This window comes from Staurois parvus, unplaced genomic scaffold (genome assembly GCF_062004578.1).
Source record: "Staurois parvus isolate SC_StPar_1 unplaced genomic scaffold, SC_StPar_1.0 ptg001221l, whole genome shotgun sequence".
Classification (NCBI taxonomy): domain Eukaryota; kingdom Metazoa; phylum Chordata; class Amphibia; order Anura; family Ranidae; genus Staurois; species Staurois parvus.
Genome location: NW_028319017.1, coordinates 1,278,140 through 1,302,159, shown reverse-complemented (window position 1 = coordinate 1,302,159; position 24,020 = coordinate 1,278,140). Strand labels below are relative to the sequence as shown.

The 24,020-nt window shown below is 42.7% G+C and overlaps 1 protein-coding gene across 1 annotated transcript in view; it reads right to left on the bottom strand.

Moving 5' to 3' along the window:
- Positions 1 to 7,723: 7,723 nt before the first annotated feature.
- The window catches only part of LOC149438075 (uncharacterized), a 51,828-nt gene continuing 35,531 nt past the window's right edge, over positions 7,724 to 24,020 (bottom strand). The window contains exons 7-10 of the mRNA XM_089660294.1: positions 20,176 to 23,949; positions 16,191 to 16,297; positions 12,538 to 12,651; positions 7,724 to 8,681 (exon numbers count right to left, since the gene is read on the bottom strand). Coding sequence (XP_089516420.1) covers positions 8,658 to 8,681; positions 12,538 to 12,651; positions 16,191 to 16,297; positions 20,176 to 23,949 — 4,019 coding nt within the window. The 3' untranslated portion in view covers positions 7,724 to 8,657. The remainder of the gene's footprint in view (positions 8,682 to 12,537; positions 12,652 to 16,190; positions 16,298 to 20,175; positions 23,950 to 24,020) is intronic.

Below are 24,020 nucleotides of genomic sequence, written 5' to 3'. Positions count from 1 at the left end.
ACCTCCCGTATCACTAATTTACTATCAGACATAGCAACCCGAATTGTTTGCGGTCCAACCCAACTCTCTGTGGCTAACTTCCTGTTTCCTCCAGGACCAGAACAAGTCACTTCCAGTGTGTGGTGTAGCAATCATGCACACAGAGATGGACACGGTCATCCATTTTGCTCCAAACCTCTCCATTTTGTATCTCTTTCTCCCAAATCAGATTCCTCCGATATCCCCCCTCCCTCTCTGTTGAGTGACATGTGGTCTGGATGATGACAGAGATCACAGGCAGCAAACTCATTGGGAGGGCGTCATGGCTATAAACCTTACTAGCTGGTGCCCCTATGTCTGCGAGACTCTTGTTGGAGAAGGGATCGTAAAACTATAAACCAGCCGTCAGGGAGCTTCAAAGACATTCCAGGTAGTCGTAAAAACAGACTTACATTTAAAAACTCACTTTTCCATATAATTTTATATCTTCAAATAGGACATAATTACATAAACATGGGGCACGTATTCGGACGGCTCACTTTAAGACAAGTCGCCTGGTATATTACATCCTCTAGCTGGCATATACAGGAGAGCAGAAAATTATATCTTCTTAACCATCCAAGCAGGTATCTCATATTTCAGATCTAACCGATCAGCAGAAGATTCTGTGCATTAATCTACTGGTGGATAGAATGTTATATGTATCCAGGGTAAAATATGAACCATAATATAAGCCAGGAGGGATTTTCGGTCATAGCTTGGGTCTCCACCTGCCACACCCGCCCAAATGAGGTGATTGGTCCTCTGCTTCAGGGAGACACCCTGCTGAGTTCCTAGATAAAGGCTGTGATGCTTGAAGTTAAGTTAAGCTGAGTTGAAGTTGGAAGAATCTCTCTTTTAACATCGGAACTTACTTTGGGAGATAAGACCCTTTTGGCTCTGAAACCTGACCTGCTTAACCCAAGGCTGACGGCAAGTACTTTATCCCTCTAAACTTCTTTCTGTTATCTCTTTGCTGTGCTATTGTTCTCTGTATATTTATATATATATATATTGGCTACATCTTTTTCTGTAAATATTTTTATTGCACCCTTTTGACCTTTTAGTAATAAATCTTACTTTCTGAAAGTGTTGAACTGTTTCTAAAGCTCTTTAATGCAAACTAAGCACCCCTGTCTCTGAAGAGCGCTACTGTGTGTGTGTTTTAAACTTCGGTATATCTCTGCCTGTGGTGACAGTGGTATACCGACGATTATTCAAACATCATAGTGTTATTGCTGATATTGCCGAGTTTCCTCTTTCTCTGTACAAAAAGGAGGTGGTGGCAGTGTGAAGGGTTAATTGCGTAATTAACCTGACCCAGTAACAATCACTCCCAGGCTGCAAGTACACAGATTGTGGTTCATTAGCTGGAAAATCATTGTGCAGAGTGCGGCTGGGCGTGGCATTATTACGCACGTGACAGCGTGGTCTTAGATTGGCTAGTCCTTTGGTCACGAATTTGGTGAGAAGGGCTGGAGTCTGGCGCAGTGATCATCACATGCGGTGGCTCCTGGGGCCTGAGAGACACTCCACTGTAGGGAAAAGGAATTCCATCAGCTCTCATTCATTGTGTTATCCAACTGGATCGTTTCCTCGCAAACGGCAGGATATCCCACCACAGCCACGGAGCCTGGTAATTCGGTCCTGCCAGGGGTGTATTTACCACAAGGCAAACAAGGCATTTGCCTAGGGCTGCATTTTTTGGGGTGGGCATCACTGCCCCTTGGAAGAAGGGACGGTAGAAGGGACACACGCGGCATGGGGACCTGGTGTGTTCCGAGAGATGCTGTGGGTTTCATGACGGTGTATGCACTCTTGTTCCTGGGGATGTCCAGAGCTGTGAAGGTAAGTATCTTTCTCTCTCTCGCCATGAGGGATGGTGGCTGGTGTATGGGGGGCAGGGGCGGACTGACCATTTGGGAACTCAGGCACTGCCCGAGGGCCAGGGGTCAGTAGGGGGCTCCATTAGATGCCCCTGGTACCTTTCATAGGCTTTTTTGGGTGTGGTTTGAGTGTGGACGAGGACATGGGCCCCATAATCCCCTATTGCCCGGGGGCCCCATGATTTGTCAGTCCGCCCCTGATGGGGGGCATTAGTAGAGGAAGGCTCAGGTGGGGGGCAGGGGTGTTTTTGGTCACCTGTTGTTAATTTCATTAACACCAAAGCAGCTGAAACTGATTAACAACCCCCTCTGCGACTTACCTGACCAGACCAATATCCCAGAAGTTTCATGGACTTAATGCTAGACTCTGTTTAAAAAGTGTTCCTTTGATTTTTTTGAGCAGTGTACATACACTCTATTTTGATGGTGTCAAAATCATGTATTTGTAGCTGGTTAGTGTTAGGCAGATGATGTGCCTCTGGAGGTTTTGCTTCTTCTGAAAGTAGATGATATAAATATATACTGTATGTATTTCAACGTAAGATTGCTTTACTCAATATGACATTTTATGTAATTGTGTACCAAAGGTAATTTCAAAGTCAAAAATTTTGGGGGGGTTGCAGTGAAGAGATACATAGTATAGAGTCTTAATTGTTTGTAACTCTTTCGTATTTTTTTTTATCTTCTTGTATCCATTTAATTTGTTACTTAGTATGTAGAGCGTTTAGATTGTTACTTTACTTCCATCTAGTGGCCTTGTACTAGTAACATTTTTATGAATGAACCCCACTGAGTATCAACAAAATCTGCAAGAAAACAAGATATTTATTATAGAAGACAAATACAAAAACATACATCTACCTGCCTGTCCTCAGTAGTCCCCCGGAGGGATGTCATTGTGCGCTGGCCAATGAAGATGGTCAAAGACTGGCACATAGAAGAAGACGATGGTGCCAGTGAGGGACAGGGACCTTTGGAGGGAAGGTAAGTATTGATCCCTTGAAATCTGCTTGAACTAAACCTGTGTCAGTTTCTGGCTAACAGAATGCCCCCTAATGAGTTCCTTAAAATAAAAAGGCAGCACTTGTACCTTTTTAGTGTTCTGTTAGCAGTCAGTCTTGTCACCCAGCAGCCGACTCTCAAAGCACAGAGAGCATGAAAACCTCTAGCAGAAATCAGCGCACACATCAAAAAGCACTTTGGACAGCTGAAACTAATTAGTGGGGTCTGGCTACGAGTAATGCCCCGTACACATGATTAGAAAATCATACAAAAAATTTTGCGGAACCGCTGATGGAACGATTTTCTCTTCGTTGATAAGCAGGATGTTTTAACCGATAACGATATTGTGAATGAAAAAATCCGGTTGAACAACAGTGAAAATGTTGTCGTTTCACATACGAACGACCGATTTTCTATGCGGCGTTATGACGGTCGTATGAAAAAAATCTGTCAAGCGCTATCACGCATGAGCGGAAACAGAAGATGACCCGGATGTTTATGTCCAAGGAATCTTCGTAAACACAAATGAAAAATCCAAATGTAAAAAGTAGATCGGCCCAATGAGATAATGAAACCAGAATTGTGCAGATTATATTTTATGTGTCACTATTTATGTATATAGGTCATGTAATAAACGATATTATACTCATTGCTGGTAATCGTGTATATCGCTCGTTCTGGCTGGAAGGGCGTGGCTACAAGGTCACATGCACACCGCATCACTTCCACTTGTATGGAAGACATCAACACTACGTATTGCCCGACGAACGATTTTTTTAGATTTGTTAATGTGGGCCGCAATTTCGACCAACGAACAAATGCCTCTCGGTCGTCGGTTGACTGATCGGTAAATTTTCTAATTGTGTATTCCCACCTTAAAAGACCTAGGATTGGAGGCTTTATCCCACCAAGAGCTCTTAAAAGCCTCTGGGCTCCAGAATCCAGATTAGAACTTACTTAAAGCAGAGTTCCAGTCGCACTGTGAAAAAATAAAAGTCAGCAGCTACAAAAACTCCTGCTGCTGACTTTTAAAAATCAGCCACTCACCTGTCCCACGATCCCACGGTGTCCTCACCACAACCTGTTTCACCAGCCGCCTGGTGTTCCAATCGCAGGCATCTTTGGTGTGGGCACCCGGCTGTGACAGATTGCGGCTTCACAGCTGGGTGCCCACTGCGCATGTGCGAGAAGCGCTGCGCTTCTTGAATGGCCCCGTAGTCTTCTAGGACCTGTCACGTGTCCCAGAAGACTATGGGGAGGGAGGAGAATGTCCACCTCCGATCGCATAGGCGATCGCAGTGGAAGTGGGAGCGGGTACCTGTCAATTTCGGGTACCCGCTCCTCAAAAGGTACCAATCCTTAATGGGGAGCGGGCAACCAGTCTTTAAAGCGGAACTTACCCTTTTGGGTGGAGCTCCGCTTTAACAACAAAGCTTGTTTTCTTCATAGCATACAAAATCCCTGGAACCCCTCGCTATGTGTAGGTGAATACCCTTGGTGACATACATACACCATCCATAATTCTGCCAGCCAGTGTCTCTGCCAAGGATCTTGTACAGCAAATGCTCATGTTCAAGTACATGTGCGGGGTCATGAGCATAGAAGCCTAACTATATGTGCAAAGACAAGAATGAGCATGATCATTGGCACATACATGCGTGCACCCACAGGTCTTGGTGCCCAGCAGCCTACTTAAATCCAGGGTCTACCTGGCCTCAGTGCTGAATTGTTTTTAGCTCTGGTTCCTACCCACTTGGAAGAAAAATATATTTGAAATATATTTTTAAAATATTCTTCCCAAATATATTGCTATATATTTGAAATGCTACAATTTTAGCCATATTCAATATTTAAGAAAAAAAAAAATTATATATATATATATATATATATATATATATATACACTGTATGTTGAAATGCCTTTTTATTACAAAATATATGAAAAACAATTTTTCAAAATAAATTTCAATTATAATATTTTTAAAGAAATATAATAAATATTTCTTTAAAAATACAAATCTACATTTTTGGAATGCATTTACAAATATATTTAAAATATATGTTAAAATTACTTTTTTATATGTTAAAAAAAATCTGAAGAATATATTTAAAAAAATATATTTTTAAAAATATTTTTCATATATTTTGTAATAAAAATGCATTTCAACATGCAGTGTGTACATATATATATATACACATCTCTTTTGGATGACCCCTGCCTGTTATGTCTGCTTCTTGCTCATGTTACCGACCTCAGCTTGGACTTCAAATGATTCTGCCTCCTGACTTGATACTTTGTCACCAGCACCTTACCTACTCCTGCCTGTTCCTGACCTCAACCTTGATCCTGACCCTACACTTGGCTGTTGCTGAACATAGCTTGTGACCTGGCTCCATACTACTACTGGAAAGACTCCTGTGCTTCCCACATGGAAGAAAAATTTATTTGAAATATATTTTAAAAACATTCTTCACAAATATATTGACATATATTTGAAATACTACAATTTTAACAATATATATATATATATATATATATATATATATATATATATATATATTGCATGTTGAACTGTGTTTTTATTACAAAATATATGAAAAATATATATATTTTTTAAATATATTCTTCAGATTTTTTTAACATATAAACAAGTAGTTTTAACATATATTTTTACATATATTTGTAAATGCATTCCAAAAATGTATATTTGTATTTATAAAGATATACAGTATATTTGAAATGTATTTATGCCACAATCACGTATTATGCTGTCCTGCAGTTCATTAGCATGGAAATTAAAGTGATATTAATGGCATTTTGTTTAACCACTTGCCCACAGATCAAAGGGTTAAGAGCACACAGTTAACCCTTTGATCGCCCCAGATGTTAACCCCTTCCTGCCCAGTGCCGTTAGTACAGTGTCAGTGCCTTTTATTAGCACTGATCACTGTATTAGTGTCACTGGGGATCAGTGGCAGTTAGTCAGTCCCCCCCCCCCCCCCCAGTGTCAGAATGCCCGCTGCAGTCCCGCTATAAGTTGCTGATCGCCACCATTACTAATATAAAAAAATATATAAATTCCAGTATATATACCGCCATTTGTAAACTCTACAACTATGTAATTATCATAATTGTATGACTACTGTTGTATATATATGTATCTTCCAGCTAGGGCATTGGACTTCTTTACCTCCAATTCTTTCTGTGTCCTGAGGACGCTAATAGGCAAAACGCGTTGACCTGTGGAGGACTTAGATGTCATAATACATAATGCTGTGCAGGGGCGGACTGACAACTCATGGGGCCCCCGGGCAATAGGGGATCATGGGGCCCCTGTGTCCTTGCCCAAACTCAAAAAAGGTACCAGGGGCATCTCATGGGGCCCCCTACTGACCCCTGGCCCTCGGGCAGTGCCCGAGTTTCCAAATGGTCAGTCCACCCCTGATGCTGTGATTTATTGGGCTGACTAGCCATATACTGTTTTTTATGGTGAATGTTTGGAAGATATGTTTCAATAAACATGTTTTATACAGTAATATGAGGTTACCAAAACGGACAACAGTGTATACTCTCCAGCGCTCCAGGAATCAATTGCCAAATGAAGGTCAGGGAAACCAGAACAGAAGGAAGCCTATGGATAACGTGTCGGGGATGCAGCCATCCTCAGATGGGGAAATCAACAACCGGAAAAGAGCAAACAGGTGGCGCAAACACCTAGCACATTATGCACGGTTTATTCAAAATGCATAAAGGAGGGTTGGCTGGTGGGGCTGCAGCACACAGAAGGTGTTTTTATCTTCATGCATAGAAGGCACTTTACAACCACTTTAATATATTGCAGATGAGTTAGTGGTAAACAAGGGGATGATCCCATGAACTTGGTGTAGAGCTATTCACCCTGAGGTCATCACAGAGGACAAGGGGGCGCTCTTTACGTCTGGAGGAAAGTAAATTTAATCTCCACACGGAAAGGTTTCTTCACAGTAAGAGCTGTGAGAATGTGGAATAGACTCCCTCAAGAGTTGGTTGTGGCCAGCTCAGTGGATTGCCGTAGGAAAGTCCTGGATTCTTTCTTGGATACACAGAATATAACTGGATATAACATTTATAGGTAAAGTTGATCCAGGGAATATCCGATTGCCTCTCGGGGGATCAGGAAGGAATTTTTTGGATCGTGCTTTGCTGGGTTTTTTTGCCTTCCTCCGGATCAACTGTGGGTGTAGGATTATAACACCTTTGGGATGATTTGGATAACTGATTACGATTCAGGTCTTCTCATCTTTCACCTGACCTCAAAAATGGGCACAAATTCCAACAGACAAGCTCTAAAATCTTGTAGAAAGCCTTCCCAGAAGGGTGAGGAGGATGTTAGATGGATCAACTCCATAATAATGGCCATGGTTTTGGAATATAATGTCAAGCAAGTCCTTATAGGCGTGATTGTCAGGCAAGGTCGTATACGGATTTACACTTTTCTTATAAAGCTCTACATGTACAGAACTGTTGGGGTTTTTGCCTTCCTCTGGATCAACTGTGGGAATAGCATTATAACTTTATTTATTTTTTTTGATGGTTGAACTGGATGGACGGTTGTCTTTTTTCAGCCAGACTAACTATGTAACTATGTAGTGACAAAAAACCCATGTCGATAATACCATTAACAAGCTATCAGAGATGTGTACTTGTAAGAAATATGTCCCCTTTGTATCACTTTCGCTCCAGCCTGTAAAAACAAAATGGTGGATCAAATCCGGTTTCACTACATTATTTCCAGCACCTTCTTTATAATGACACCGATCTGCTTTGACACTTGTATATTAATATAGCTAGAAATAAGTTTAATCACATAAATCTCAGGTGCCATGATTTGACATATTCACACATTTTCAAAGAGATGCGCATTATGAATCATAAAAAAATAAAATAATCTTGTAAAAAATAAATTAGAACACATTTGCTAATTAAGTTAATTTTATAGCTTTGTAGTAAGTGAGTATAGAGCAGTGTTTCTCAACTCCAGTCCTCATGGACCCCCAACAGGTCATGTTTTCAGGATTTCCATTATTTTGCACAGGTGATTTGATCAGTTTCACTGCCTTAGTAATTACCACAGCTGTTTCATCTGAGGGAAATCCTGAAAACATGACCTGTTGGGGGTCCATGAGGACTGGAGTTGAGAAACACTGGTATAGAGTTACAATGAGCTGTGGTTATACCTACAACACATTCCATTAGATTGAATTGGTTGTTGTTGCTCTTATTGGGTAAACAAAAGAATGCTCCTTGTTTAAAGGGTTAGTTTATCTTTAAAAAAAAAAAACATGCCAAAGTCCTTATTATATTAATATGCAGTGCGCCATTTTGTAAAAGAACGCTCACTTTATAAGCTGCTCATTCCATTGCCCTCCCCTCTCTGTCCTATAGATGGCAGGACTTGGATTTCAACCCAGAATGTGCCAGTAGGCAGATACTATCTCTACTATTATACATTAGTCTATTTCCACTTCAAGGAGGAGCTGAGAGGACGGGTTCAGTGCAATTTCTGCTTAATAAATATGTCCAGTGTTTCAAAATTCAAAGCAGGGATACCAGTATTGTAAACAGGTCCACAACAGGACTTCATTATCGGTGATTCCCGCAGAGCCGAGCTTTGACAATATAGATAATAGTTTCTTGTTGCACGAGTCCTCAGATAAAGTTTGAACATTCATATTTCTCTTCAAACTTGGCCGGAGGTCTTGGATGGTTGGTCTATCTAAGAGTATATCTTCCAGTCTGTGAAAAGAGGAGAATATTAATAAGTATGAGAAAAAATATAAGTACAGAAGTCTTCTGCCTAAACCGACTGGCTTAAAAATATGTCTTAGAGGAAACAGTATGTATTAGTATCTCCAGGAAGACAGAGACACCAGCGTAATGTTCTTACATAGTTCCGTAGTTAGTCTGGCTGAAAAAAGACCAAATTCCATCCAGTTCAACCATTAAAAAAAAAAAAAAGTTATAATCCTATACCCACAGTTGATCCAGAGGAAGGCAAAAAAACCCCAGCAGTTCTGTACATGTAGCGCTGTGTAAGAAAAGTGTAAATCAGTATACGACATTGCCTGACCATCATGCCTATAAGGGCTTGCTGGAGATTCCATTCCAAAATCAAGGCCATTATTATGGAGCTGATCCATCTAACAACCTCCACACCCTCCTGGGAAGGCTTTCTACAAGATTTTAGAGCTTGTCTGTTGGAATTTGTGCCCATTTGTGTGGTCAGGTGATAGATGAGAAGACCTAAATCGTAATCGGTTATCTAAATCATCCCAAAGGTGTTCAATAGGGTTGAGGTCAGGTCTCTGTGTAGGATACTTGAGTTCCCTCACACCAAACTGGTCAAACCATGTCTTTATGGAGCTGGCTTTGTACTCAGGGGCACAGTCATGCTGTAATAGAAAAGGGCATTCACCAAACTGTTACCACAAAGACAAAGGAACTTGAAGGTACTGATGTTGGATGATGAGAACACCTGGTTCACCATCTGTGTGCCAATTCATCCTGAAGGTGTTCAGTATGGTTGATGTCAGGGCTCTGCCCAGGACACTCCAGTTCCTCCACACCAAATTCATCAAACCATGTCTTTATGGAGCTGGCTGCTACCACAAGGCTGGAAGTGTACAAATGTCTAAAATATGTTTGTATGCTCTAATATTAACAATATCCTTCAATGAAAACACCTGCACTCAGTCATTTAGATGGGGTCCACATACTTTTTGCAATGGAGCACACATGCCACAGAAATGCTGACATAATTGCATCTAACAGGGGATGGACTTTTGAAGGTATAAAAGAGCTAAAGTTCAACTCCAGATTTTTTTTATAGTTTTGATCATGGTGGGGAAAGGTTACAACTTCTGCAGGTTTTTACTGCTATCTCTGTTCCTGTTGGGGAGATTTACATTACTTTCCGTTCCCATAAGAGACAATCACAAGAACATGAAGTGATGAGATATTTGTTTGATGGAAACAGTGGGAGCAACAAAAGCCCCCCTATTTAGTAAAATGAGAAAGGGATAGATCCTGTGTTGGGGTTTATTGGTCTCTACATCTTCCTGTTCCTAGACCTCATCTGGAATATGCAGTTCAGTTTTGGGCACCAATTCACAAAAACAACATTGGGGAACTGGAGAAAGTACAGAGAAGGGCAACCAAACTGATAAGAGGCATGGAGGAGATCAGCTATGAGGAAAGATTAGAGAAACTGAATTTATTCTCTCTTGAGAAGAGGAGATTAAGGGGGGATATGATCTCCATGTATAATACATAAGGGGAGATATGATCTCCATGTATAATACATAAGGGGGATATAATCACCATGTACAATACATGAGGGGGGGATATGATCACCATGTATAATACATAAGGGGGGATATGATCTCCATGTATAATACATAAGAGGGATATGATCTCCATGTACAACACATAAGGAGGGGATATGATCTCTATGTATAATACATAAGGAGGGGATATGATCTCTATGTATAATACATAAGGGGGGATATGATCTCCGTGTATAATACATAAGGAGGGGATATGATCTCTATGTATAATACATAAGGGGGGATATGATCTCCATGTATAATACATAAGGGGGGGATATGATCACCATGTATAATACATAAGAGGGGATATGATCACCATGTATTATACATAAGGGGGGATATGATCTCCATGTATAATACATAAGGGGGATATGATCTCCATGTATAATACATAAGGGGGATATGATCTCCATCTATAATACATAAGGGGGGATATGATCTCCATGTATAATACATAAGGGGGGGGGATATGATCTCCATGTATAATACATAAGGGGGGATATGATCTCCATGTATAATACATAAGGGGGGGATATGATCTCCATGTATAATACATAAGGGGGGGATATGATCTCCATGTATAATACATAAGGGGGGATATGATCTCCATGTATAATACATAAGGGGGGATATGATCTCCATGTATAATACATAAGGGGGGATATGATCTCCATGTATAATACATAAGGGGGGATATGATCTCTATGTATAATACATAAGGGGGGATATAATCACCATGTATAATACATAAGGGGGGATATAATCACCATGTATAATACATAAGGGGGGGGGGGGGATATGATCTCCATGTATAATACATAAGGGGGGATATGATCTCCATGTATAATACATAAAGGAGGATATGATCTCCATGTATAAATACATCAGTGGTTCATATAGTGAATAGACTCCCTCCAGAGTTGGTTGTGGCCAGCTCAGTGGATTGCTGTAGGAAAGTCCTGGATTCTTTCTTGGATACACAGAATATAACTGGATATAACATTTATAGGTAAATTTGATTCAGGGAATATCCGATTGCCTCTCGGGGGATCAGGAAGGAATTTTTCCTCTGCAGGAGCAAATTGGATCATGCTTTGCTGGTTTTTTTTACCTTCCTCTGGATCAACTGTGGGTGTAGGGTTATAACTTTTTTTTTTCTATGGTTGAACTGGATGGACTTTTGTCTTTTTTCAGCCAGACTAACTATGTAACTGAGACCCATAGGGGTTGATTTACTAAAACTGGAGAGTGCAAAATCAGCTGTGCATAGAAGCCAATCAGCTTCTAAAGCCCAGTACACACAATGAGAATATCTGACGAACGATTGTCTGTTTTTTTCGCCTTTTGAAGAATTTCAAAAGTGATGTCATGTATTTGTATTGTATTTTTGGACAACTACTGCAATGAATAAATGAAAATCATTGAATCTGGCATCGAACGAGAAAGATTTTTGCGCTTGTCCCTTCAGATATTGTCTCATGAATTGTTGTGATCAGTTCTCGAAAGCTGTCTTATAACAATCCGATTATCGGACGATAATCCTCGTATGAAAATTTTCGTACAATTTTCTTATCGTGTGTATGGGTCATAACTTGTTCAATTAAGCTTTGACAATAAAACCTGGAAGCTGATTGGCTACCATGCACAGCTGCACCAGATTTTGCACTCTCCACTTTTAGTAAATCAACTCCATAGTGAAATTTAGACACCTGGTGAGACTTTCTGCCCCAAAAACACAACAAAAAAATCTCCTCAAAGTAAGAGAAGATCCCTGCTCAGGCTAGCAATACATGATTGTGGGTCTGGGGACACCCACGGCTCATATTTTACCTGATTCAGCAGGAATTGACCAAAATTTGAGTCATGTCATGAGCCAACAGTGGTCACTGAAGCAATAGCTATAACATTTTGGCTTTTCCATAATATTGTGTTTCAATGAAAATGTTCAGGACAAACTTGAGAGGGTAAATTTCCAAAATAACAAAAAATGATTTGGCTCCATGCTTGAAAATTTGCTTAGCACAGAACACAGATTACTCTGGGTGTCTCTTTTAGGAGATCTGTTCATTTGCATAATAGCAGCCCTCCCAATTTTATAAAGGAAAACAAAAAAACAACGCCATGGTTTTATATAGTTCTTGTATCCTCTACAGCCCCCTACAAATGGACCAAACCAATCGCGGTCCATACACCTTGACCAGTCAATTCATCGCCTACCCAGCAAATGTAATTTTTCAGTTTTAAGATATGGTAAGTCTTGATACCCTGACTGTTGGCATTGACATTTCGAAACTTCGCACTGCCCGTCCGGTCTCTGGAAAACTATAAGATGGGATCTCTCTTGATATTAAGCTATTAAAAAATCCAAATCGGGCGATCTGTGGAATAAACAAATTGTATAAGGTATTAAATAACAAACTAATAAAGTTGGCAACATAACTCTCTGACTCTAAGACAGACATAATGTAAGTCTGTCTGTCATGTTTCACATGACTGTCATATTGACTGTCATATGCCTTTAAGTGTTTCTATATTTTGTTTCTGCTCTTCCCTTTCCTTTGGTTTAGTTAATGCTGTATAGATAGCCCTCCCCCTTTCCCAGAAATGCATTGCAGCTCTAGCCTCATGTCATGGAGCAGGAAACATTATGATCTTTTGACCTATCGAATGTTCATTGTAAGATTCTCTCAGTTTATGGAATAAACTTCACAAGATCTACAAGATATCTTATCGATTGAGTCACTGACTGTGGTATCCAACTGAGGTTGAAGTTATCGCTATCTCATCACAACTGTAAGTTACAGAGATCACACTATCAATGCTTAGATTGGAGAGACAGAACACTGTCAGTTATTTCAGTGATTCCTTTATAGTTTGCAGGCAATCTAAAATTTCAGTATTTTATTTTAGAGATACATATAAATACTATCAGTGACTGAGCGTTTGATGTCCAGGGCCCGCCACCACAGACCATTCTTCTCCTGTGAGGACTCACACTGCGAACAGCTTCTGCAGTTAAGTAGGAGCATTAAGCTGGCCATAGACGACTCTATAAATGTCTCATAGAAACTTCTAAACCCGACCGGTTTTCATTGGAACATCTTCTAAACCTGACCAGTTTCATTGGAACATCTTCTAAACCTGACCGGTTTCATTGCAACATCTTCTAAACCTGAATGATTTCATTGGAACATCTTCTAAATCTAACCAGTTTCATTGGAACATCTTCTAAATCTGACCAGTTTCATTGGAACATCTTCTAGATCTAACCAGTTTCATTGGAACAGCTTCTAAACCTGCCTGGTTTCATTGGAACATCTTCTAAATCTTACTAGTTTCATTGGAACATCTTCTAAATCTAACCAGTTTCATTGGAACATCTTCTAAACCTGCCTGGTTTCATTGGAACATCTTCTAAATCTTACCAGTTTCATTGGAACATCTTCTAAATCTAACCAGTTTCATTGGAACTTCTTCTAAACCTGACCGGTTTCATTGGAACATCTTCTAAACCTGACTTGTTTCATTGGAATATATTCTAAACCTGACTGATTTCATTGGAACATCTTCTAAATCTAACCAGTTTCATTGGAACATCTTCCACCCTAATTTTAGGACTTTTACTTCTTGGATATGATCCTATTAGATGATTCAACAAGAATACATAAGCTACTTCATAATGGCAGCTGTGCCTATGACTCTCAAAATGTTGCTTGTATGATAACCTTGATGATGAATCTTATCTGGGAATCCACCAAGGATCTGGACTATCTTACATGTGAATTAACAGCATCATTAGCAATGAAATACATTTTTCTAGATGACCCTCCTTGCACATTTATTATAGGCAAACTCTCTACAGCGTGAACATTATTCACTATTTGCCTATACTTTGTAGTGAATGGGGTCCTTACAAGTCATTGTGGTTTCATAGCGATCACCTTTACTGTTCGCCATGATCACAGTTCACATAAATTGTTTATGAAAAAACATGCCCTATAATTTTACATTGTATACTCTTTATTGTACAAATGATTTACATGAGAACTATTATGACATTTATACACTGTTCTATCATCTGCTTCATTGTGGGCCGCATCAGTATTATGGTTGCCCTCAAAGGGCTGGTTGTATCTTTAAGACTATATAAATTTATTTAGAGCTTTTTTTTCTCAGAACATAGGTGCAGAAACTCATCCAGCCACCCCCCCCTCCCCCCAGGGTGCAGGGTTCAGGGGTGCCCTATGTACAGATTGCAGAGTCCAGTGGTGTGCTAAATGCCAAGTGCAGGGTTCAGGGGTGCACTTTGTACAGAGTGCAGGGTTCAGGTGTGTGCTATGTACAGAGTGCAGAGTTCATGTGTGTGCTATGTAGAGAGTGCAGAGTTCATGGGTGCGCTGTCTACAGAGTACAGGTTCAGGGGTGCCCTATGTAGACAGTGCAGGGTTCAGGTGTTTGCTATGTACAGAGTGCAGAGTTCATGTGTGTTCTATGTAGAGAGTGCAGAGTTCATGGGTGCGCTATCTACAGAGTACAGGTTCAGGGGCGCCCTATGTAGACAGTGCAGACTCCAGGGGTGCACTAAATACCAAGTGCAGTGTTCAGGTGTGCACTATGTACAGAGTGCAGATTCAGGGGTGCCCTATGTACAGACTGCAGAGTTCATGGATGCCCTATGTACAGAGTTTAGGGGGTGCGCTAAACACCAAGTGCAGGGTTCAGGAGTGCACTATGTACAGAGTGCAGAGTTCAGGTGTGTGCTATGTACAGATTGCAGAGTCCAGGGGTGCGCTAAATACCAAGTGCAGTGTTCAGGTGTGCACTGTGTACAGAGTGCAGGGTTCAGGTGTGTGCTGTGTACAGAGTACAGGTTCAGGGGTGCCCTCTGTAGACAGTGCAGAGTCCAGGGGTGCACAACATACCAAGGGCAGGGTTCAGGGGTGCACTATGTACAGAGTGCAAGGTTGAGAAGTGCCCTACATACAGAGTGCAGGACTTAGGCATCAGCAGTCTTTCATGGGCTGTCCACCCAGCTCTGACCTCTGCACCACTTTTCCTCATCCAGAACCTCTGCACACATCTCCCTCCACAGCCCTTATCTCCCCCCCCCCCCCTCCAAAAAGCTTTCTAGCATCTCACCTACCCAGCCTGGCTCTAGTACCTCTTATTTGTAGGGAGGTCATTGGTCGGCATCTGTGCACCCGGGCATGCATGGGGATCACAGAGCAGCTTAGCAGAGCCGCCGAGAGGATAGCTGATGGCTTCTGTGTTTACAAGTGACAGTGACAAGTCCGGAGTTAAGGGGCGAGAGGTGGAACGGAGTATGGACAAGTTTCAGCTGAAAAACACCCTAGTGCAGGGGTGGCCAACCTGCGGCTCTCCAGCTGCTGCAGGACTACAAGTTCCATCATGCCTCTGCAAGTCAGTAACTTCCCATCTTTGCAATGCCTCATGGGAAATGTAGTTCCACAACAGCTGGAGAGCCACAGGTTAGCCACCCCTGCACCTAGTGCAAGGGCCACATAATATGGCCTTGTGTGTTGGATACATGTGATCTAGGATGTTTCTATGCATTTTTTTAAAAAAAGTGTTGGATCATTAGTTGAAGATGATTTCTTTTAAAAGGTATACCTACCTGTCTTTGCTGTCTTTTAAAAAAAAAGGTAAAAATAAAAAGGTTTTATACAAAGTAGCTGGTTACTTTTGTTGTTTACAGATATATTTGTCTTCATTATTTAGGTAATTTGCTTGCATCTATTTTATTATTACTTCTCCCTGGTACCCCACTGAAAGAACCTTTATACATGGGGAATAAAAAGTGTTTCTATTGTGTGGCTTGGTATCTTTGTGGTTTGGGGGTGTATTCAGTGTCTTGTGTCTGTATATGAATGTGCCCCACCAGAATGTTGACACTTACCAGATATCCCCCTATCGGGATAGCAGCCACTGCAATAGCTGTCAGCACAATGAGCGCGATGCCATAGTTAGGGATGAATCCAGATGTGTCACTTCCACCATTTACTACTGGATGGGAAAAAAATAGAAAAAAAAGTTGTGTAAAGATTTGAACAAATAGACATATCGGTCTTAAAGTGAAGCTGCCCCGGTCCAACACCGGCTCTGGATTTACTCTCAGGCACAGCAGGCAAATGACTATTGGCAGTAGAGGCAAGAGGGGTGGGGGGTGGTCCTGTATAGATAATGGGAATCCTAATATGGCAATTTCCAGTAGCCATCTCCTATATGTTATTCTCAGTCAGGTTAAGACCAAGAAAACAAGACAATGTTCTGTGTTATAGGGGGATCCTAGTAGAGGGGTGTTATTTTACTTATTTCAGGTACTTCCAGGGACGGACTGACAACTCATGGGGCCCCCGGGCAATAGGGGACCATGGGGCCCGTGTCCTTGCCCAAACTCAAAAAAGCCTATGAAAAAGGTACCAGGGGCATCTCATGGGGCCCCCTACCAGGGGCGGACTGACAACTCATGGGGTCCCCAGGCAATAGGGGATCATGGGGCCCCTGTATCCTTGCCCAAACTCAAAAAAGCCTATGAAAAAAGGTACCAGGGGCATCTCATGGGGCCCCCTACTGACCCCGGGCCCTCGGGCAATGCCCAAGTTTCCAAATGGTCAGTCCGCCCCTGCCCCCTACTGACCCCGGGCCCTCGGGCAGTGCCCAAGTTTCCAAATGGTCAGTCCGCCCCTGGCCTGTACACATCCATACCTTTCTGAGACCAAGTTCTATAGTCCTATATGTTATTCTCAGTCAGGTTAAGACCAAGAAAACAAGACAATGTTCTGTGTTATAGGGGGATCCTAGTAGAGGGGTGTTATTTTACTTATTTCAGGTACTTCCAGGGACGGACTGACAACTCATGGGGCCCCCGGGCAATAGGGGACTATGGGGCCCCTGTGTCCTTACCCAAACTCAAAAAAGCCTATGAAAAAGGTACCAGGGGCATCTCATGGGGCGCCCTACTGACCCTGGGCCCTCGGGCAGTACCCAAGTTTCCAAATGGTCAGTCCGCCCCTGGGTACTCCAATAATGCAATCAATTTATGCAGCGCTTTACATATATATTGTACATTCACATCAGTCCCTGACCCTCAAAGGGCGTACAATCTAAGGTCCCAAACTCACATTCATACATACACATACTAGGGACAATTTAGACAGGAGCCAATTCACCTACCAGCATGTCTTTGGAGTGTGGGAGGAAACTGGAGTACCCGGAGGAAACCCACGCAGGCACAGGGAGAACATGCAAAGGCCAGGCAGGTGGTGCCATTGTTGGGATTCAAACCAACAACCCCTAGTACTGCCAGGGGGAAGTAGTAACCATTAAGCCACAGTGCTGCCCACGTTTGGGTGATATGGTGGTGTTTGTGATATGGCAATATTTGGAATGATATGCTGAAGTTTAGGAAGATATTGTGGAATTTGGGATGATATGGTAAACTTCTGTCTGTCTGATATGGGGAAATTTGGGATGATATGCTAACGTTTGGGGTCACATGGTGGAGTTTAGAGTAATATCGTGGAGTTTTGGATGATTTGGTGGCATTTGACTGAAACGATGAAGTTTAAGATGATTCGGTGAAGTCTGAGATGATTTGGTGAAGTTTGGGATGTTATAGCGGAATTGTAGATAATTTGGTTAGGGTGATATGACGGTGTCGGGGGTGATATTGGAATGTTTGAAATGATTGTGACAGACTCAACTGGGACAGTGCTCATGGTAAGTAGGCAAGAGGCTAGTCTGCAACCCCTTCCAAAATCCCCTGTCCCAGTTGGGTTGTCACAATGATAAATTAAATAATAAATAATAAACATACTAGGGAGAATTTAGACAGGAGCCAATTAACCTGCCAGCATGTCTTTGGAGTGTGGGAGGAAACCAGAGTACCCGCACAGGCACAGGGAGAACATGCAAACCCCAGGCAGATAGTGCTGTGGTTGGGATTTGAACTAACGACCCCGAGTACTGCCAGGAGGCAGTGCTATACCTTTAGCCACCGTGCTGCCTTACCTAGGGTGCCAATAGTCTGGTGCCTGCAGGAGCCAATGATGGAAATCCGGCTGTGGAATGTTCTGAAGTACGAGAGCCTTGTGGTGCCTGGAGGTCCCTGTGATAGTGTCTAGATTAAGACCTCTGTTCCTGTGGAGTTCTCTGGATTTCGAGGTCTGAGGGGCATCAGTTTCAGATTGGATGCCTTTCATAGGTGGATGGGTGAGCTCTCTGCCCTCTGCACCCACTCACTCAATTGTACAAAACAGACAATCTAGAGTTGCATACGGGAGTAGGTAACAAGGAGTGCAGCATGTAGTCAATCATATGTAACAATACAGCTGCGGAGCAGTAAGGAATACAGTACATTACAAGGAGCGGAGCTGTCAGGAGTATGTAATACACAGCATAGCAATCGGTGAAGAGGTCAGGAGTATGTAATGTACAGTACAGCACACAAAGTGCAGCAGTCAGGAGTATGTAATATACAGCATAGCGATCGGTGAAGAGGTCTGGAGTATGTAATGTACAGTATAGAGCAAGAGTGGTCAAGAGTATGTAATGTACAGTATTACAGTATAGCGCAAGCATGGTCAGGAGTATGTAATGTACATTATCGCATACAGTGAAGAGCTCAAGAGTATGTAATATACAGAACAGCACACAGAGTGGAGCAGACATCAGTGTGTAATATGGGTTATAGAGACCAGTGAAGAGGTCTGGAGCATGTAATGTACAGTGCAGAACACAGAATGGTGAAGAGCATGTAATGTACAGCACAGAGTACAATGAAGAGGTCAGGAGTATGTAATGTACAGTACAGCACACAGAGTGGAGCAGTCAACAGTGTGTAATGTGGGTTATAGAGATCAGTGAAGAGGTCTGGAGTATGTAATGTACAGCACAGAGTACAATGAAGAGGTCAGGAGTATGCAATTCACAGTATTGTGTACAGTGAAGAGGTCAGGAGTATGTAATGTACAGTACAGCACACAGAGTGCAGCAGTCAGGAGTATGTAATATACAGCATAGCGATCAGTGAAGAGGTCAGGAGTATGTAATGTACAGTACAGAGCAAGAGTGGTCAGGAGTATGTAATGTACAGTATCACATACAGTGAAGAGCTCAGGAGTATGTAATGTACAGTACAGAGCATGAGTGGTCAGGAGTATGTAATGTACAGTACAGAGCAAGAGTGGTCAGGAGTATGTAATGTACAGTATCACATACAGTGAAGAGGTCAGGAGTATGTAATGTACAGTATCACATACAGTGAAGATGTCTGGAGTATGTTATGTACAGTACAGAGCATGAGTGGTCAGAAGTATGTAATGTACAATATCACATACAGTGAAGAGCTCAGGAGTATGTAATGTACAGTACAGCACAGCACACAGAGTGGAGCAGTCATCAGTGTGTCACACATTGCCTCCACTCGTAGTGTACTGACTATGCCGACAGCTTTTCTACTATCTGGCCTTTATTGATGCAAAGTTTTTGTTAGAGAAGATTTCTAGATATGGATATTCTTACTTGCTTGTACTGGTCCAGCTTGGAACAATGTTACTATGTATATATATATACCTGTGGGATCTCCCTAGAAGCTGGAAATCACCGAAGTAAACACTGCTACTACCCTGCTACTACAGTGATTTCTACTAGCTTCCGGGTCCCATGCTGAGTGGCTGCCCAGCTGCATAGTGAACACAAGAGGTTGACTACTGGGCATGAGCTCCAGTCAGAGAAGGCTTTGCATTTCAGGGAAATCCCAAATTTGAGTTGAGCTTTAACTTACTGACCCTTGATCTGAGCCATAATACAAAACAATGCTGACTACAAATTCTATCACCCTTCATGTTGTAATTGAAGGTGTGGGACAAACTATATATTACCTTGTGCAGCAACAGCACTGATTCCAGATGTTGTACTGGCTACAGTTGAAGTGGCTCCTGTAGTTCCTCTAGGTACAGATGTTGTGTGTGGTACAGGTGTTTTATTGGTTCCAGGTATTGTGCTGGCTCTTGGAGATGTACTGGTTCCAGGTGTTGTACTGGTTCCAGGTGTTATACTGGCTCTTGGAGATGTACTGGTTCCAGGTGTTGTGCTGGCTCTTGGAGTTGTACTGGCTCTTGGAGTTGTACTGGTTCCAGGTGTTGTACTGGTTCCAGGTGTTGTACTGGCTCTTGGAGATGTACTGGTTCCAGGTGTTGTGCTGGCTCTTGGAGTTGTACTGGATCCAGGTGTTGTGCTGGCTCTTGGAGTTGTACTGGCTCTTGGAGTTGTACTGGTTCCAGGTGTTGTACTGGTTCCAGGTGTTGTACTGGCTCTTGGAGTTGTACTGGATCCAGGTGTTGTGCTGGTTCCAGGTGTTGTACTGGCTCTTGGAGATGTACTGGTTCCAGGTGTTGTGCTGGCTCTTGTAGTTGTACTGGCTCTTGGAGTTGTACTGGATCCAGGTGTTGTGCTGGCTCTTGGAGTTGTACTGGTTCCAGGTGTTGTGCTGGCTCTTGGAGTTGTACTGGTTCCAGGTGTTGTATTGGTTCCAGGTGTTGTACTGGCTCTTGGAGATGTACTGGTTCCAGGTGTTGTGCTGGCTCTTGGAGTTGTACTGGATCTAGGTGTTGTGCTGGCTCTTGGAGTTGTACTGGTTCCAGGTGTTGTGCTGGCTCTTGGAGTTGTACTGGATCTAGGTGTTGTGCTGGCTCTTGGAGTAGTACTGGTTCCAGGTGTTGTGCTGGCTCTTGGAGTTGTACTGGTTCCAGGTGTTGTGCTGGCTCTTGGAGTTGTACTGGATTCAGGTGTTGTGCTGGCTCTTGGAGTTGTACTGCTTCCAGGTGTTGTACTAGTTCCTGGAGTTGTACTGGGTCCAGCTCTAGTGCTTAATTCTGGCATTTTGCTGCCTCCTGGATTTGTTCTAGTTGCAGATGTGCTTCCTCCTGGTGGTGTACTGCCCACTGAGGTTATGTTAGCTCCAGGTGTTGTATTGGTTACTGGTGCTATACTAGTCCCTGGAGTTGTACTGGATCCAGGTATTATACTGAATCCTGGAGTTGTACTGGATCCCGGTGTTGTATTGGTTCCTGGAGTTCTGCTGGATACAGGTGTTGTACTGGCTCCTGAAGCTGTACTGATCCCAAATTTTGTACTGGCTACTGGAGTTGTAATGGTTCCGGGTATTGAACTGGCTCCTGGATTTGTTCTGGATCCAGGTTTTGTACTGGCTCTTGGAGTTGTACTTAATTCAGGTGTTGTACTGGCTGTAGGAGTTGAACTGGATCCATGTGTTGTACTGCCACCTGGAGTTGTTTTGGATCTGGGTGTTGAATTGGCTCCTGGAATTGTACTGGATCCAGCTGTCATGCTCAATACTGGTGCTGTACTGCCCCCTGGAGTTGTTCTAGGTACAAATGTTGTGCTTCCTCCTGGTGGTGTACCACTTTCTGGAGCTGTATTGGATCCAGGTGTTGTATTAGCTCCAGGAGATGTACTGAATCCAGGTGATGCACTGGCTCCTGGAGTTGAACTGGATTCAGCTGTAGAACTTGATATTGGTGTTGTACTGCCCCCTGGAGTTTTTCCAGGTGCAGATGTTGTGCTTCCTCCTGGTGATGTACTGTTTACTGGAGTTGTACTGAACAAAGATGTTGTACTGGCTCCTGGAGTTGTACTGGGTCCAGTTGCTATACTGGCTACTGGAGTTGTACTGGTTCCAAGTGTTGTACTGCCTCCTGGCAATGTGCTGGATCCTAGAGTTGCACTGGATCCAAGTGCTGTACTGGTTCCTGGAGTCGTACTAAATTCAAGTGTTGTTCTGGTCCCTGGTGCTGTACTGGATCCAGATGTTGTACTGGTTCCTGGTGTTTTGATTCCTGCAGTTATACTGGGTCCCAGTGTGGTACTGGCTTCTGGAGCTGTGTTGGATCCAAGTGTTGTACTGGCACCCAGAGATGTGCTGGATCCAAGTGCTGTACTGCCTTCAGGAGTTGTACCAGTTTCAGGTTTTGTATTGGCTCCTAGAGGTGTACTGGATCCAGGTGTTGTACTGGCTTCTATAGCTGTACTTGATTCACGTGTTGTACTGGATCCAGGTGTTCTACTGGCTTCTATAGCTGTACTGGATTCAGGTGTTGTACTGGATTCAGGTGTTGTACTGGATTCTATAGCTGTACTTGATTCAGGTGTTGTACTGGATTCAGGTGTTGTACTGGATTCTATAGCTGTACTTGATTCAGGTGTTGTACTGGATCCAGGTGCTGTACTGGTTTCTATAGCTGTAATTGATTCAGGTGTTGTACTGGATCCAGATGTTGTACTGGCTTCTTTAGCTGTACTTGATCCAGATGTTTTACTGGATCCAGGTGTTGTACTGGCTTCTATAGCTGTACTTGATCCACGTGTTGTACTGGATCCATGTGTTGGACTGGCTTCCATAGCTGTACTTGATTCAGGTGTTGTACTGGATCCAGATGTTGTACTGGCTTCTATAGCTGTACTTGATCCTTGTGTTGTACTGGATCCAGGTGTTGTACTGTCTTCTATAGCTGTACTGGATTCAGGTGTTGTACTGGATCCAGGTGCTGTACTGGATCCAGGTGTTGTACTGGCTTCCATAACTGTACTTGATTCAGGTGTTGTACTGGATCCAGATGTTGTACTGGATTCAGGTGTTGTACTGGCTTCCATAACTGTACTTGATTCAGGTGTTGTACTGGCTTCCATAGCTGTACTTGATTCAGGTGTTGTACTGGATCCAGATGTTGTACTGGCTTCAATAGCTGTACTTGATCCATGTGTTGTACTGGATCCAGATGTTGTACTGGCTTCCATAGCTGTACTTGATCCATGTGTTGTACTGGATCTAGGTGTTGTACTGGATTCTATAGCTGTACTTGATTCAGGTGTTGTACTGGATCTAGGTGTTGTACTGGATCCAGGTGTTGTACTGGATCCAGGTGCTGTACTGGCTTCTATAGCTGTACTTGATTCAGGTGTTGTACTGGATCCAGGTGTTGTACTGGATCCAGGTGTTGTACTGGATCCAGGTGCTGTACTGGCTTCTATAGTTGTACTGGATCCAGGTGCTGTACTGGCTTCTATAGCTGTACTTGATTCAGGTGTTGTACTGGCTTCTATAGCTGTACTGGATCCAGGTGTTGTACTGGATTCTATTGTTGTACTGGATCCAGGTGTTGTACTGGATTCTATTGTTGTACTGGATCCAGGTGTTGTACTGGCTTCTATAGCTGTATTTGATTCAGGTGTTGTACTGGATTCTATTGTTGTACTGGATCCAGGTGTTGTACTGGATTCTACTGCTGTACTGGATCCAGGTGTTGTACCGGATTCTATAGCTGTACTTGATTCAGGTGTTGTACTGGATCCAGGTATTGTACTGGATTCTATTGCTGTACTGGATCCAGGTGTTGTACTGGATTCTATAGCTGTACTTGATTCAGGTGTTGTACTGGATCCAGGTATTGTACTGGATTCTATTGCTGTACTTGATTCAGGTGTTGTACTGGATCCAGGTGTTGTACTGGATTCTATCGCTGTACTGGATCCAGGTGTTGTACTGGATTCTATTGTTGTACTGGATCCAGGTGTTGTACCGGCTTCTATAGCTGTTGTATCCGCTGGTGTTCTTGAAGCTAAAGTTGTTGATGGCTCTGCAACAAAATGTAAGGAACATTTTCAGTTCTAAGTTACCGTTGCCAATCCCATTATGTCCCTTTATTGT